The sequence below is a fragment of the Phascolarctos cinereus genome, unplaced genomic scaffold (assembly GCF_003287225.1).
Source record: "Phascolarctos cinereus isolate Bilbo 61053 unplaced genomic scaffold, phaCin_HiC Scaffold_5;HRSCAF=322, whole genome shotgun sequence".
Taxonomy (NCBI): domain Eukaryota; kingdom Metazoa; phylum Chordata; class Mammalia; order Diprotodontia; family Phascolarctidae; genus Phascolarctos; species Phascolarctos cinereus.
The window spans coordinates 127,222,025-127,238,027 of NW_027555958.1; the positions used below are offsets into that span (position 1 = coordinate 127,222,025).

The following is a 16,003-nucleotide window of genomic DNA, read 5'->3' on the forward strand; positions in this document are numbered from 1 at the left end:
AGGAAGAGGAAAAGGATATTATATCACCAGGTCTGACGGCAACAGACACACACACACACACACACACACACACACACACACACACACTTCTGGGATTACAAATTTCCCTTGTTCTCATTGCTCACTGAAACAGTGGTTCAAGGTAAAGTTATTGAGTGCCTGCAAATTATATTATCCTTGAATCAGCCACAATATTTTACTTAGGAGAATCATAAAGACATGGGGAATAGACTAAAAGTTAAAGAGCACCCAATACTGAAAACCTCAATGTTTGGATGAAAAACAGTAAGTCAGTTGTCATGCTAACATCTGAGTCATCACTGATTAAATAGACAGCAGATGCCTTAGACCTTAAAATATAACACATGCAGAGACGATTGGTACAGAGTTGTTGTAGAGACCATTTTTTTGCATTTCTTGGCTCTCTAGTTTGTTAAAAATTTCAAGCATGAATTGCACTGACAGGTTTTTTTCCACATTTAATTATCACAAACGTTTAGTTGTGTTGATAAAAGGACCAAATGATGAGGAAATTAAAAGAGAATGTGCTTGCAAAGATGAAGTTGTACTAACTGAGCTTGGCTTGTCTTCAAACTGTGTCATAACCCTATGACTGCCTTGCAAATGTCTGGCTGTGAATGGTGACTCCTGATGGAAAATAAACTAAACAATCTACTTACTTGGTAGATTTTTATTTTAATGTTTCAAAATAGTATAAACTTCTTCACAATCAACAAGTATTTATTGTGCTTATTATGTGCTAGTCAATGGAGGCACAATGACAAAGACAAAATAATCCCTGCCCCTAAGGACCTTGTGTTCTATTGTGATAAACTGAATATTTATGCAAATATATAGAAAATAAAGATAAAACAATCTGCAGTGGAGACTAGGAAGGTGGGAACACTAGTAGTTGGAGTAGGTGGATCAAGAAAGGCCAAATTTGAAAGGGGACAATTTCAGAGACACCTGGGAAGACTCGTATGAACCGATGCAAAGTGAAGTGAGCAGAAACAGAACAATTTATACAGTAACAATAAAAAATATTGTAAAGTCAAACAACTAAAGGCTTAGGAATTCATATCAACACAATGGCCAATCACAATTCCAGAAGATTTCTAATGAATCGAACTGCCCAGCTCCTGACAGAGAGAAACCCCAATGGGTTACAGTGTCTGGACATTTCCTGCCTTTTCCAGAAATGTTTTGTTTCCTTTAACTCTCTTCAGAACATTCCCCTCAAAATTTATGCTCTCAGATACAGCATGTCCAAAAAAGATTTCATGACCTTGGGGCAGCTAGGTGGCACAGTGGATAGCAAAAACACCTGGAAGTCAGGAGGACCTGAGTTCAAATCTGGACTCAGACCAAACACTTGACACTTACTAGCTGTGTGACCCTGGGCAAGTCACTTAACCCCAATTGCCTAAAAAAAAAGATTTCATGATCTTTTCCCCCCATACCTTCCCTTCCTCAACATTTCCCTGTTGAGGGAACCACTATCTTCTCACTCAGGTTTGTAATCTCATTAGTCTTTCTCCCTCCCTTTTCCTCACCTCTTATATCCAACAGGCAATCAAGTCCAATAATACCAGAAATTTCCTTTCTTTCCACTCACACAAACAAGCTGGCCTCCCCTCTTTCTGCACTTGTTGCAATAACTTCCTATTGGAGGCCATCTCTAGTCATCATGATCTATATCTGACTATTGGACCCAGATGGCTCTGGAGGAGAAAGTGAGGCTGGTGCCTTTGCACAGCCCTACCTCACTTAAATCCAATTCACTTGCATATCATGGCATCACCTCCCTGATATCATGGTCCTCTTCGAGAATGAAGGACAAATGACAACAACAATTTCCCATTGGATTTTCCTGCTTCCATTTTCCCCCTTCCCCATTCCATTCACGTGGCTGCCAAAACCCCCCAAAACAAAAGTCCTTCATAGGCTGCCTATTGCCTTTAAGCTAAAATTCAAACCCCTCAGCTTGACAATTTGGCCTCAACCTGCCTTTTCAACCTTTTGTATCATTTGCCTTGATGCATTCTACAATCCAGCCAGACTAGACCATGAAGCATTGCTACAATTCTGTGCATTTGCACAAGCCACCTTTAATGCTAGGGAATGCAATTGTTCCTCTTCTGCTTCTCTGAATCACTATCTTTCTTCCAGGGACAACTCAATTGCTGCTTCTTCTATGAAGCCTGCTCTTATTCTTACTACCCCCAACTTGGTAATAGTCTCTCCTTCTTCACTTAACAGCATTGTTAAATCTGGTATTCTCTAACTTTGTGTGTGCTATACTAATATTCTCCCGAGCCTTTCCCTCCCTCCCTTCCACCTCAAAACAATGTATGCTCTTTGAGGTCTGAGACTGTTTCCCTTTTTGTCTTGGTAACCTCAGGATGCAGTGTGCTATCTTTTCTCTTCTTTTCACTCTCATGGTGATCATCTTAGTTTAGGCCCTTTGACTGAATCCTTCAATAAAGGGATTTGTTCTGTGAAGTTTGAATTCAGTCAAAGGGTCGAACTGGACGACCTAGAGGGCCACATGTCCCCTGGCTCACCACCTCTGACTAAGTAGGCCTTCATCCCTGACAGCCTGGACTATATTGACTTCCTAGTTGGTTTCTCTGCCTCCAGTCTCTCTCCTCCAATCCATCTTACTCATTAGATGCCCAAATGACATAACTAAAGCTCAGGTCTGACCATGTTTCTCCCCTGATGAAGAAGCTCCATTTTCTCATATTTCAGATTTAGAGCTGACTGCAGCCTACCTCCCCAAACTTTCTATACCTTACTTCCCTTCACATACTATAGCTCAGAAAAACAGGCCTACTTGGTCTAGATCACAAAATTATCTTCCATTTCCCATCTCTGCTAGTCTTCACTTCTGCTTCTTAGAATCCCTCACTTCCATTCAAAGTTAAGCCCAAGGGCCAATGTATAAGGTTTTCTGCGATTTTCCCCAGCTGCTAGTGCCTCCCTTTAGCTCCCCAAGTTAATCTCAAATGCTAATTTATGTGTACATACTGCCCCCCCCGAATATGTCTGTTTTGTCTTTGTATCCTCAAAAGGTACTCTACACATTTTAAGTTCTTAATAAATGTTCGTTGAGTAAATGACTAATTAATCTCAAGAAATATAACCTTTGGGGGAATCTCAGGTTGAGGTGGTAACTTTTATTTTGAAAGCACTTTAGAGTTTATCAAGTGCTTTTTCATCACATCAACCCTGTAAGGCAAGTAGTATGAGTATTATTCTTTCCATTTTGTTGATGAGTCTCAGAAAGGTAAAACAATTTGTCAAAGGTAACACAGTTAGGTATCAGAGATTGGACTGGATCCCTAAGCCTCTGCATTTAAGAAAGGTCTGTCATATAGTTGCCTTTTGGGGGCTCATTTTGAGGAGCAAATTATAAAAATGAAGAGAGATTTTTGGAAGTTTTTTTGTTTGTTTGTTTGTTTTTACTACCCTTGCCAGAACCAGAGAATCTCATAATTGAAAGGGACCTTACAAATGGATGACTTTAAAGGCATGGCTGAATTTCCTATTTTGCTTGTATTTATCCTGTATCAGCACCAACTAATCATGAAGATCTCATGTGTGAATGCTTGGCAACAAACAGAAGTGTTGCTGAAACATTCAAAGTGTTGAAAAACTTTTTTGAATCTTATAGTTTATCCTGAGACAACTGTGTTGACATTTGAAGTGAAGGTACAAAAGCAATAGGCAAAATTGTTGGTGTCTTAGCATGGATCAAGGTAGTGATACCCAACTATTTGTGGTTATTGTATTCTTTACCATGGGGTAGCTAGGTGGTACAATTGACCTGCATTCAGAAAGACTCATCTTCCTCAGTTCAGATCTGGCCTCAGAGACTTGCTGACTGTAGCCTACCTCCTCAAACTTTCTTCACCTTAAATCCTCTTCACATACTATAGCTCAGAAAAATATGCCTACTGGGTAGATCACAAAATTATCTTCCATTTCCCATCTCTGCATGTCTTTACTTCTGCTTCTTTGAATCCCTCACTTCCATTCAAAGCTAAGAGCAAGGGCCACTACATACAAGAGGCTTGTGTGATCCTGAGCTTGTCATTTAACCCTGTTTACCTCAGTTTCCTCATCTGTAAAATGAGCTGGAGAAGGAAATGGCAAACCACTCTAGTATCTCCACCAAGAAAACTCCCAATAGGGTCATGAAGAGTTGGACACGATTGAAATGACTGAACAACAACAAATTCTTTACTACCATTCACTTGCAATGAAAATAAGCCAGTTTGGTTTTTTTTTGTCAGTCAACAAGCATTTATTAGGTACCTACTATGTGCCAGTTTCACTTTATGGGTTTGATGAAGTACTAAACATTATTAATTTCATTAAATCTCAGCCTGTGAGTGTACATCTATTGAATATTCTGTGGGATGACATAGGAACTATACATAAAGTCCTTCTGCTGCATGCTGAAGTTATGCTATCTTGAGGAATAGCACTTATACAATTGAGTTGCTTTGAATTAGCCATCTTTTTAATGAAACACCATTTTTACTTGAAAGAATGACTGACAAGCTGGTTATTCAGATTTGGGCATTTGATAAATAATTTCTCAAAAACGAATGAAGTGATCCTGTCTCTTCATGGAAAACAACTAACAGAATTTGTTTGCCAATGATAAAATAAAAACTTACAAGCAAAAATTAGAATTTTTGAAAACTTGTGTCTTTAGCCATGGTAGCTTTCCAATATTTAAAAGATTTTTACTGATATAAATGGTGATACAAATGAATGTGATTCAAATGCATATAAATCGATATTATATAATGAAATGTGTCATTAAACCAATACTTTCTAAATGGTCAATGCGTGATGTAATAAAACCACATTTGGGTAAAGATCCATTCAAAGTACAAGACAGACCAAAGAATTCTAAGGTACTAGCGTATGAAAAGTTCATTGATAGAGTTTCAAATTCCACATTGTAATTAATATTTAAGAAACTGTTACTTTTCAAGTTTTGGTATATTATCAAACAAGAATATCCATGATATCTGAAAAGGTTATTGAAATATTCCTCCCTTTTCCAACTCAGTCAGATTTTCTTCATATACTTCAATCAGAACAACATAGCATAATAGATCGAATGCAGAAGTAGATATGAAAATCCAGTTATCTTCTATTAAACTAGACATTAAAGAGATAAAAAATGTAAAACAACTAATCTTATATTCTTATTAATTTGTTTTGGAAAATATTGTTATTTTTGATAAATATATATAATGGGTTTGTTTTTAATTTTTAAATAAATTAATAAATAAACATTAAATACATTAATAAATAAACTTTTCTAACATGACTAATATAAATTGGGCAACTAGGCAGCACAGTGAGTAGATTTCCAGCCCTAGAGTCAGGAGGACCTGAGTTCAAATTCAGCCTCAGAGACTTACTAGCTGAATGAAGCTGGGCAAATCACTTACCCTGTTTGCCTCAGTTTCCTCATCTGTAAAATGAGCTGGAGAAGGTAATGGCAAACTACTCCAGTACTTTTACTGAGAAAACCCCAAATGGGGTCATGAAGAGTAAGACAACTAAACAACAAAAATAAATATAACCCACATAGACAAAAGTTCATTGAGATCTTCAATTTCCAAAAGTGTAAAGGGGTCCTGAAACCAAAAACTTAGAGAACTGCTCTTCTAGAGCTTGTGGAGGAATGAGGCTAAGGGCTCATTGTTGTCCACCATTTCCTTCAAAGATTTGCCAGCTGGAAGGTTTGCAAATGATTAGCTTTTTGTCCACTTTCCAAGCCCTGTTCATAAGTGTTGTCATTGATGTTTCAGTTAAATGTTCAAATTTTTAGTCCATTTTATAGCAGTGTGTGCTATTAGTTTAAAAAGCTATATGTTGGGGGTAGGGCTGCAAATTGCATCCCTAGCTTTTTGTGAGAGTCTAAGAAAAGACACTTCTAGCTTATAGCTTTGAAATTGAACATTTATCCTGACAATCTCAGCCTGGATAAAATCCCTTGGTGTCCTTGGAAAAATTTGAAAAGTTGTCCCATTGAGTGTTATGTGTGTTATTGTCTGCTGGTAGGTTGGAGGCTCCATTTTGACTCATCACAAAGTAAATACTATGTAGAATACTTTTTTGGGGAGAAGGAAAGGGTATTAAATAATATAAACTCATTAAGAGTAGATAATATTTTTTTTCTTTTTGTATTTGTATCTCTAGCCCCTGGCACATAGTAAGCACTTAATAAATGTTTGTTAAATGATCAATTAAAATGTGAACATTTATAAAAGGTCTGAAATTTTTTAAAAAAACAGGAAAAAAGATGTAAAGGAAGAAGATTCACCAGTATCAGACCTTAAAATATATTGCAAGGATAATTTCAATGATTTAAAATTAAAAATTATTTGTATGTATAAAAACACTGTAGCCAAGAATAGAAGGAATGCAGAAAATTGGGGAAAAAACTTTCATGGACAGCAGAGGAATAAAGAAAACCTACAAGGAAGCAAAGGAAAACCAGGTAGCTTTGAAAACAATGTGTAGTATTTATTATATATTATATAGGTTTTCTTGAAATGAAAATTTATTGTTTTATATTGAATCCTCTCATATTGTGCTGCATGTACAGTATAGAAGTGTTCTTTTTTTCTTTTCTCTTTTTATGTTTAAGTTCAAAGTGAATGAAAAAAAAATTTAAAAAAAGATTAAAGTATTCCTACCAACACTGTTCCTAGGTGTTACCCTACCTTGTACACCCCTAGGGCTGCCTCTGTGACTGATGTGATTTGGGCATTGGGAACCCCGATGATGTGGTTTGAGGGTTGCTAGAAACCCTGAAAGGTCAGGGTACAGGGCAAGTCTGCCTGGAAAGAATTCAAGCATGTAAGCCCTTCTTTAAGTCAAGGTAGCAAGGTTTATTGTAATGCCAACAGGAGCAGGTGAGATTCTTAGGGAATCTGCAACTTAATGGGGATGAGACTGGTGCTTATATGCAAAAAGGACAGTGAGAGGATCTGGATGGGATTAAGGAGTGGGCAGTATATGCAAGCAGCCTGGGGTGGCCCAAGAGCAACTGTGAAAGGAATTAAGTGGTCTGGGATGGGTGAAAGGACTATTAAAAGGACTATTGAGTATCTAGGTGGGATGGGATGTAGTAAATGCCTCAAGTGAGACACCAGGGTCTGGGTTGTGTGGGAAAATCCAGGGACTGGGTTACTGAAATGTATGGGAAAATTCAGGGTCCATGTCCCATCACTCTATCACTACCAGTGAGTGCCACCAAGGATGATTAGGCATGTATACCAGTAATTAAGAAGAATCCTTACCCAAACATATTCCAACCAAAAGCAAAAAAGTGCTACTAATGTTTGAAAGGTTCAGCCGTGATCACACATCTGAGTGATTTTAGGGCACTCACGTCCAAGGGATTAAGCTGAGGGGTGAGTCAGGTGTTGTCATAGTTGAAGTTCTACTTCCCTACACTGTGCTTGAACATAAGATACTTCCTGGAATTTTTCCCTTGAGGCATGTCAGGCTCCCTTGGTCCATACTCACCCATCACAACCACAAAGTCTGGATGTCATTCATCTATCAGTTTAAACAGGAGTTGGGCAAAGCAGAGGATTCTGGGGGTAGGACATGATTTCAGTATATGGAAAGAGGAAAATAAAACTTAGATGATTTTTAAAAAGAAACATGCAAAGATGAAGAAGAGAGTGATAAAATAAAGATGCTTTTCTAGACTAGATGCATACATATAAGAATTTAAATCTTGTCCAAATGCATTTCTGAGTTGCTGACTGCTACCTTTGCCATGAGAATGAGAGGGCTGTCATCAGTACTTGCTGATTTGTAGTAGAGGATATTCATAGTTTGCAGGGTACAGTCTCTGACCTCGAACAATTAACACCTTCCAATAATCTATTATATCTCAATAATCCATGATCTTCAGGGGTCTCTATCATCAATGTCTCCTTCCCTCTTTCCGCCCAGGTAGGTGACATGGTATAGTCCAAAAAGCAGTGGATTTTGAGTTGTCAGATATTCAAATACCAACTCTACTATTTAAAATCTAAATGTCTGTGGGCAGGTGACAACCTCATACTTTCCTTACAAAGGGCCTTAATTTTCTCATCTATGAAATGAGCAGGGTTGGACTAGCCAAAGAGATTTGGATGCCATACATATAGCAAAGTTTACATTTGATCCTAGAGGTAATCGAGAGTCACTCGTGTTCATTGAGGGGTGAAGCTGGGGATATGATCAAACCTGAATTTTAAAAATATCACTTTAGTGGCTATGTGGAGGCAGCTAGTGGCACAGTGAATAGTGTGCTGAGCCTGGATTCAGGAAGACCTGCATTTAAATCTAACCTGAGATACTCACTGGCTATGTAGCCTTGGACAAGTGACGAAACAGCTATCTGTCTCAGTTTCCTCAATTGTAAAATGGGTGTAATAGCACTTACCTCACAACCTTTTCATGAGGATCAAATGAGACAATATTTATAAAAGTGCTTAGCACAATATCTAGCACATAGTAGGAGCTATAAAAATGCTTATTCTGTTTCCTATAGTTTTCCCTTCCCTATTCCTTTCTCATTTCTATTCCTTTCCCTTCCCTACTGTCTCCCCTTCCATATTCTCTTCTCATTCCTATTCTCTTCCTTTCCTTATTCTTTTCCCTTCTCATTCCTATTTCCTTCTCTTCCCTTCATTGGAGGATAGACTGGAGTGGGGGACACTCTTGAATCAGACCAGTTAAGAGACTATTATAATAGTCTAGGTCATAGATAACGAAGGCTTCTATTGGATAGATCTTGTGAAAGGAGAAATAACAAAGCTGACAAGTGATTAGATATGTGGGGTGAGTGAAAGTGAGGAGTCAAGGATTTTGGAGGCTGTAAATCCTCTCCTAGATCTCTTAATATTTCAACAGCATTCCAGTTTTCTAAAGTATCCTTCATTATTTCTCTCTATAGGAGCACTCCAAATATTTTCTTAATCTTACATTTCCTTGATGATGCATATTATGTCTTTTCTTGATTGTAGCTCATGGGGGAGGGTGGAGGATAAATATATTGCAGCCTATTTATACCACCATGCCTAGCACCTTTTGGTTCACCCACACTTTTGCTTCCTCACATAGTGTTCCATGATTCATAGACATATAGTATCACCTAGAGAATACTGATGCTGAAAGATGGGGTTAGTGCTAAGGATTAGCTTGGGATTTTTGAAGGTTCTGCAAAATTTCTCAAATCCTATCTGATTTGCTTCCTTTCTATTATTCAGCTCTAGGTCCAGTTTGTGGTTTTTCTATTGGGGAAGTCAATACATAAAAGGTAATTGAAAAGTAGGGGGAGGCAGAATATGCCAACAAGGGTTACTCCACCTGAGAGGTGAAGTCCAGAGAGTAAGAAGTACAGCCAGGAAGAGAATGAAGCATGACCAGTCTGAGTCCACCCCAAAATGAGACCCCTAGAAAGAAATCACTAATGGGATAAGGGGTTGGTGCGGTAGAAGGTTGTTCTATGGTAAGAAGACCCCAGATACTAAAGGAAATTCTATTTAAAGAATGTGTTTATGATTTTATTTATGACTATGATTTATTCTTCTACTAGACTATGCTTCTTGAAAACAGAGAGTATATTATCAAATTTTTGTTCTCATGCTTGGCAGAGTATTCTGTATACTGATGATACATAATAAAGGTTTACTAAATGAATGAATGAACTAATGAACAAAATTAGCCTATGCAAAGACAAAATTGGACTCCTAAGCTCCGGACCAGGGATGGTGGTGACTAAAGAGGTTGCAGAAGCTTTTGTTTCAGAATTCTTTTTTGACGGAAACCTGGATTTTTTGTTATGAATGCAGGAAATAAACTGTCAAAGCAGATGTTATGTGTAGTTTCCATATTACTGGACCAGAAAGAATGAGAATAAGGAAAGAATACCTATTCTGGGATGAATTTTTACCCTTTTATGTTATTTCCATGTCTGTTATAAAAGTTTTTGACAATGAAATGTTATGAGAATGTTATTGTTAATAAGTAGTAAATCAAAGGTTAAATGATATCATGACCACAGTTATTAATTAGTAAGATTAGAACCAGGATTCAATCCCAGGTTTCCTTACCCCTTAACCAGGGCTCTTTCCACTAAACTATATTGCTTCTCTGCTCTGTTTCTTCCTTCCTTCCTTTCTTTCATTTTTCTTTCTTTTCTTTTTTCTTTTTTGTCTTGGATCATATATTTGTTCTGTTTCTTAACATATCCTCTATTATTCCCATCTTTGGTAGATATCCTATAAAATTTTAAGATCCAGTCAAAATTGTAGTTTTCCCTTTAAATTTTCCTGAAGGTAGAAATTACTTTTATGGCTTGAGTTGTAGTTTTTCCTTTGTATCTCTCAGGTAATTGTATTCTATTTTATATTTTATATTTTTGTGGATTTATCATATGCCCCATCAAGATTTTAAGCACTATGAGCTATAACTATTCTAGTATAAGGCAGAGAGCCATTGATATACAACCCACCTTAAAGATATTACAAAAAAAAATATTAGCTCTGCTAGGTAAGAATACTTTCTGATCAACTCAGTCAATTGGAACCACATGTGAACTGGGCCTGTATATCTCCTGAAATCAGTTAAAGTCATTTCATGAGTCCTGTTCGTGCTTTAAAGAATTTGCATAAAAACAAGGCTCTATCTCAGAACTATCTCAGAACTAGAGATTTTTAGGGCAGGAAAAAGCTCAAAGATACAGCAGCCCTGGGGTAATTAATGAAAAAAGAAAAGAAAAGGTAGAACTGAAATGTGGCAGAAAAGGGAGATATGAAGGGTTAGGAAATGACCCAGGCTTGTACCATCTGTGTATTGATCTACTCAGGGACTGAGGGAAGTCTCAAATAAAGATCTGCTTTTTAAACTACAATACAATCTGCTATTTCCTTACCCAGTCATTTCCAATGACATGACTTTTGCCTCAAACACAAAGAGGGCAGTGACTAACTAGGTCTAGATATAAGTGTAAATTTAGGTATAACACCCAACTCTCACCTGACTGTCACAGTTTTCTAACCGGGGTCTCAGCCATTGTGAATGAACTCTTTTAACCTTTCATTTAAAATAAACCCTGGAAAGTTGCAGAGGAGGGAATTTCTTGGACCATAGGGGCCATTATATTGTCCCTAAGCTAAAGCAAGCTAATTACTCTAAAGGGGTTACAATTAATTATACCTCTTTTGAACTTTTCAGTTCTGCAGTACAATACTTAAGGAATATTTGTTGAAGTAAATGTAGTGAAATTAACATAACTTAATATTATTTTTCATTTATTTCTCAGCTGTGAAACAAACCATTTTCAGTATGTAAATTAAGCTTGAGGACAGCTTATACAGTTATATTTATGATGAAAGGTGTAGTTTTCTTTTGCTTCCTTCATTAATTAAATCTCTTATTGATGGAAATCTGAAGTTCTGTGTAGCTTTCCCCCCTAAACTGATTATTTTTGAAAGCAAAAGAAATCGCCTGTGAAAAATGTTGCAATTCTTGTATAACCCCAAGCTCAATAACTATTCTGTAATAAAACTGTACATTACTTAATAGACTACTAAATCAAAATGTCAGAAACAATCCACTCTTTGAGACTAGCATTGCAGTGGAGACATTTGTTCATATATTTATTTTTGAATGCAACTTTGCAAAATATTAGTAGCTTCAGAACCTTCTAGAGCTGTTTGTTTAAAAACTGTTTGTTTAAAACAGAAGCTTTTCCTTCCTTCCTGTGTCACTTAGTATCTGCTCTGCTTACTGTGAATGAATGAAAAAAAAATTTTAACTGTCTTAAGTTCATAATTACTTTTAAAGATGTTTCATAACAGGAATTTTTGGCATATAATCAGCAATGGAAACCTTTTAACACCTTCAGGGATATGAGGTTCCCAGAATTTGTTTCTCAGAGGTGGGAGAAAAGTATACAAAAATAGCGTCCACTTGTAAAATGGATCAGCTTGTTAAAAGCAACTGCATTTTAAAAGGTAAACCCTTTTTAGAGACAGGAAATCCAATTCAGTTAACATTTACTAGGCACTTACTATCTGAGAGGCAGCCCAGCCTAGTAGGTAGGTAGGGTGTCATTTATTCAGGAAGGCCTAGGGTTCAAGTCTTGCCTCTGCCTGGCTTACTAGCCATGTGATATACTACATCTTCCATGTGACTAGTACCATTTTAAGTGGTCTAGGTGTACACCAACACCCCACTACATTTTTATCAAATAATGATTCCTTTCCTCCAGTAACTTGGAACTTTGGGTTACTGGGTTCATTTGCTTTTGTATGTTGTGTACCTAATCTGTTCCACTGATTGACCTCTCTATTTCTTAACCAGTACCAATTCATTCTTTTTCAGTACCAAGTCACTTTTGATGATTACTATTTTGTATGTAGTTTGAGATCTAGTCGTGCTAGGGATCCTTTCTTCCCACTTTGTATCATTATTTCCCCGTGATTCTTGGCTTTTAGTTCCTCCATAGGAATTCTAGTATTATTTTCCCTGGATCTGTAAAGTAATTCTTTGGTAGTTGATTGGTATACCATGAAAAAAGTAAATTAATTTTAGTAATATCATTATTATTATTATTATTATTATTATTATTATTATTATTATTATTTCTATTTTGTCATATTGGCTCAGACTAGCAATGAACAATGAATAATTCTCCAATCATTTAGGTCTATCCATTTTCACAAAAATATTTTATTTATAAAGTTACTGTATATTTCTTGATACAAATACAACCTGTAAATAAATAAGCATAATTCAAGGAAAATTGAGTACTGAGTACATGAAGGGGAAATTAGGGAAGACTTTCTGGAAGAGGTAACACCTAAACTGAATCTTGAAGAAAGAGAAGGCTGCTAAGACGCCAAGATGAGATGGGGTACCTGCTAAGCCTGGGGGGAGGAGAGAAAGGACAGGTAGCTTGGAAGGCGGAGTATTACATTCAGAGTGTAGTAGTCCATTTGAGCTATATGACATAGTGTTGTGAAGAGGAATAGTAAGTATAAAACAAAGTTGGAAAGATTGGTGGGAACCAGACTGGGAAAGACCTTAAATGTCACACAAAGAAATTCACATTTTATCTCACAGTCAATGGAGAGCAACCCAAGGCAAAATTTCTCACCAGCTGTGTAAAGGAGGGATTAGAGAAGGGAGATACCGCAAGCAAGGAGACTGATTACGAGTACATCCAAGAGATGTCTAGTTAAGAGCTGATGAAAAACTAGAGCTAGGGTTGTACCTTTGTGAGTGAAGAGGTTTTAGAAATCAAATTGACACAGAAACAAAAGCAATCTACTCATAGGAGCACATAGATAGAGTAGATGGATCTGGACTGAAATTTGTTTTTCTTCTGGACACTAGAAAAGTTGAAATTGCATAAACGTTTCCTGAGAAAATACATAAACAATATTTTGTCTTGCAGTTGAGACTATGTACACCCAGCCAGAACCTAAATAACTGTTTGTCCTGATTCACCTGACCAATTACTGGGGAATAAAGGGGGGGATACCCCTTCCTTCATGTGTATGGAAGCTAATGGAGTAAAATGAAAATAATACTCATAACGCATAGTGCATTAGCAAGTCACATGGACATGTATAGGCCTGTACAGGTCGTCCTTTGGGAGAAAAAAACTGCAGTCATTCTGAGACCTGGACAGCATTTTATAATTTTTTAGCAATATATGAAATGTAAGCATTTTATATGATTTATAAAATGATTTGTCTAATGTCACAGAAAGTGTTAAGCAGTAGAACTGGGATTCTAAGCCCAGATCCTTTGACTCTACTCATCTTCACACTTGGCAGCATTGAGGGACAAACTGCAGAAAGGAGGGAAGAAGGAAGTTGTAGGAGAATAAGACAAAAAGAAATAGGTGAGGGGAGAAAGATGAAGTCGAAAAGAAAGCGATATGATGGGAAAGGAGTGTATTTGCTACCATTAGCAAATCTCAGGGGCCAGAGTTGGACCAGGGCCAAAGATTGCCCTTACCTTGTCATAAAACATGTGTATATATGTGTATGTGTGTTTATGTATGTGTGTATATAGATATTTATGTATGTGTGCATATAGATATTTATATATATGTGTGTATATATATATTTATATACAACATATGTTTGATTTCATCTAGCTGAAAGTACTATTACAACTTGATAGCTACACTGAAACTAAGAATGCTCCTGTGGTACATATTCTCAACTATTTTGCTTGGGAAAACCACCAAATGCTTATAGCTTACTTATATATTTCTCCTCTTTTGCAAAAAAAAAGTTAAGATTTACAGAATTTAGAAAGGTACCGAACCACTTGTTTCTAATGATTTTGTGTTTTAAGTGTAGGAAGGAAGTAAAGAGTACACTTATGGGATGGTAATATTGAAAAGTTTAAAGTTTAAAAGTTATAAATTGTTAAGGTGTTTGGTAATTCAGCGTTTTTCAAGGTCTGAATTTAACAAATACATCTTGAAATGCAGAATGTTAAACATATTATTGTAGCATGCATTCTCCATAGGAAATGCTTAATAAATGTTTGTTTATTGTGCATTGAGTTGAATTTTCTAAGGGGGAGAGAATTTTGAACTCTCGTGACTTGATATTCTGAGGGTGTTTTAAAGAATGTTTTTCATTCAACCCCTGCCCACCCCCTCCTTTTCTAATTTACTAAAGTTATTTCTTGTGCATTAGATAGGGAGGGCAGTAGGAAATGCTGCTATACTTTGATATAAAGCTGTGTAACTTTGTGTGGAAGAAGATACATAGAGTCAGGATCACTTAATGGTAGATAGTTTGAACTCCATGAAACATACAACCACCCCCACCCCGCTTAAAAAAAAAGTAGGCTTTTTTGTACTGCTTTTTGCTGCAGGTCAATCTATTTTCCCCTTATTGTTAGTTTCCTAGAAGAAATCTTAAGAGCTGGCACTAAATGGGTTAAGAAAAGCTCTTACTCAAGTTACATGAAGTAACAGAAATAATCAGATGGAAACAGGAATTGGAAGAAAGGGACTGTGCGAAGATTCGCTTTGTGTCTGAGTGAGGTGCTGTTCGTACACTGTTACTGATTATCGGTGGACACTATTCGGGCAGGAATGTAGTCAGTTCGTGTAAAAACTCCCACCCCAGCTGAGACCACAAGAGCTGGAAGCGCCCTGGGTAGAACAATACTCGAGTCACGGCCTCTAATTGGAGAGACAGGAAGCATTTAACCGGGGTAGCTCCTCCCCCATGACACTGTTTCAAATGCTACCCTCGGGGTGGGAGGGGCCATCCCGTGCTAATGAGCCGAGTCGCCAGGCGAGACAGGAACTTCGCTCCTGGTCTCTCCCTCTCTCCAAGTGTCCCCAGAAATTATGCTTCTTCTGTCACCATGAACTGGCTCTCTGGTTCTCAGGGAGTTGTGTTGACTGCCTACCATCCCAGCAGCAAGGATGGTGCCCTGGTTGGGAATAATGCCAAACAGGGGGAAGAAGCCGCTCTGACAAGGTGAGTGCTCCAGGTGCGGGGAGAAGGGATAACCTACAAAAACTAAATCGAAACCTCTCACCTGCTCCAAGAAAGCAGTGGCAGAGAAACTGATCAGGAAAGAAAGTCATCGGATGGTAGCACCCCACTTGGCAGCAGCTGCAGAAATGAATGCTTGGCACATAGCTTTTCTGGGTTTCTGGCCCTATTCAGATCCGAGTTGGCAGTGTCCTAAGGGATGCCTACTGAAGATGCAGGAGGACTGGGAATTGTAGCAGGTGCATTTGTGTCAATGTGGGGAGATTAAATGACCGGGTTGGAGATACTTCTTATGCTTGAATGGGCACGAGGGGACGAGCATGGGTACTTACCGTTGGCTGAAAGGTCTGCCAAGCGGCAAGGGACGCTGTTGTACAACTCGTTATTATTAGATCAGTATAGTTTCTCTTACTGAAAGC

General features: G+C 37.6%; 1 protein-coding gene across 3 annotated transcripts in view; it reads left to right on the forward strand.

Moving 5' to 3' along the window:
• Nucleotides 1-16,003, forward strand: part of ARHGAP18 (Rho GTPase activating protein 18) — a 238,025-nt gene that overhangs the window by 56,594 nt on the left and 165,428 nt on the right. Inside the window, exon 1 of one of the 3 annotated variants that reach the window (XM_020987027.2) lies at nt 15,179-15,566. The exons of the other annotated variants lie outside the window; for them this stretch is intronic. Coding sequence (XP_020842686.1) covers nt 15,361-15,566 — 206 coding nt within the window. The 5' untranslated portion in view covers nt 15,179-15,360. Of the gene's footprint in view, nt 1-15,178; nt 15,567-16,003 lie in introns of those variants that run through there. 3 annotated transcript variants of the gene reach the window in all.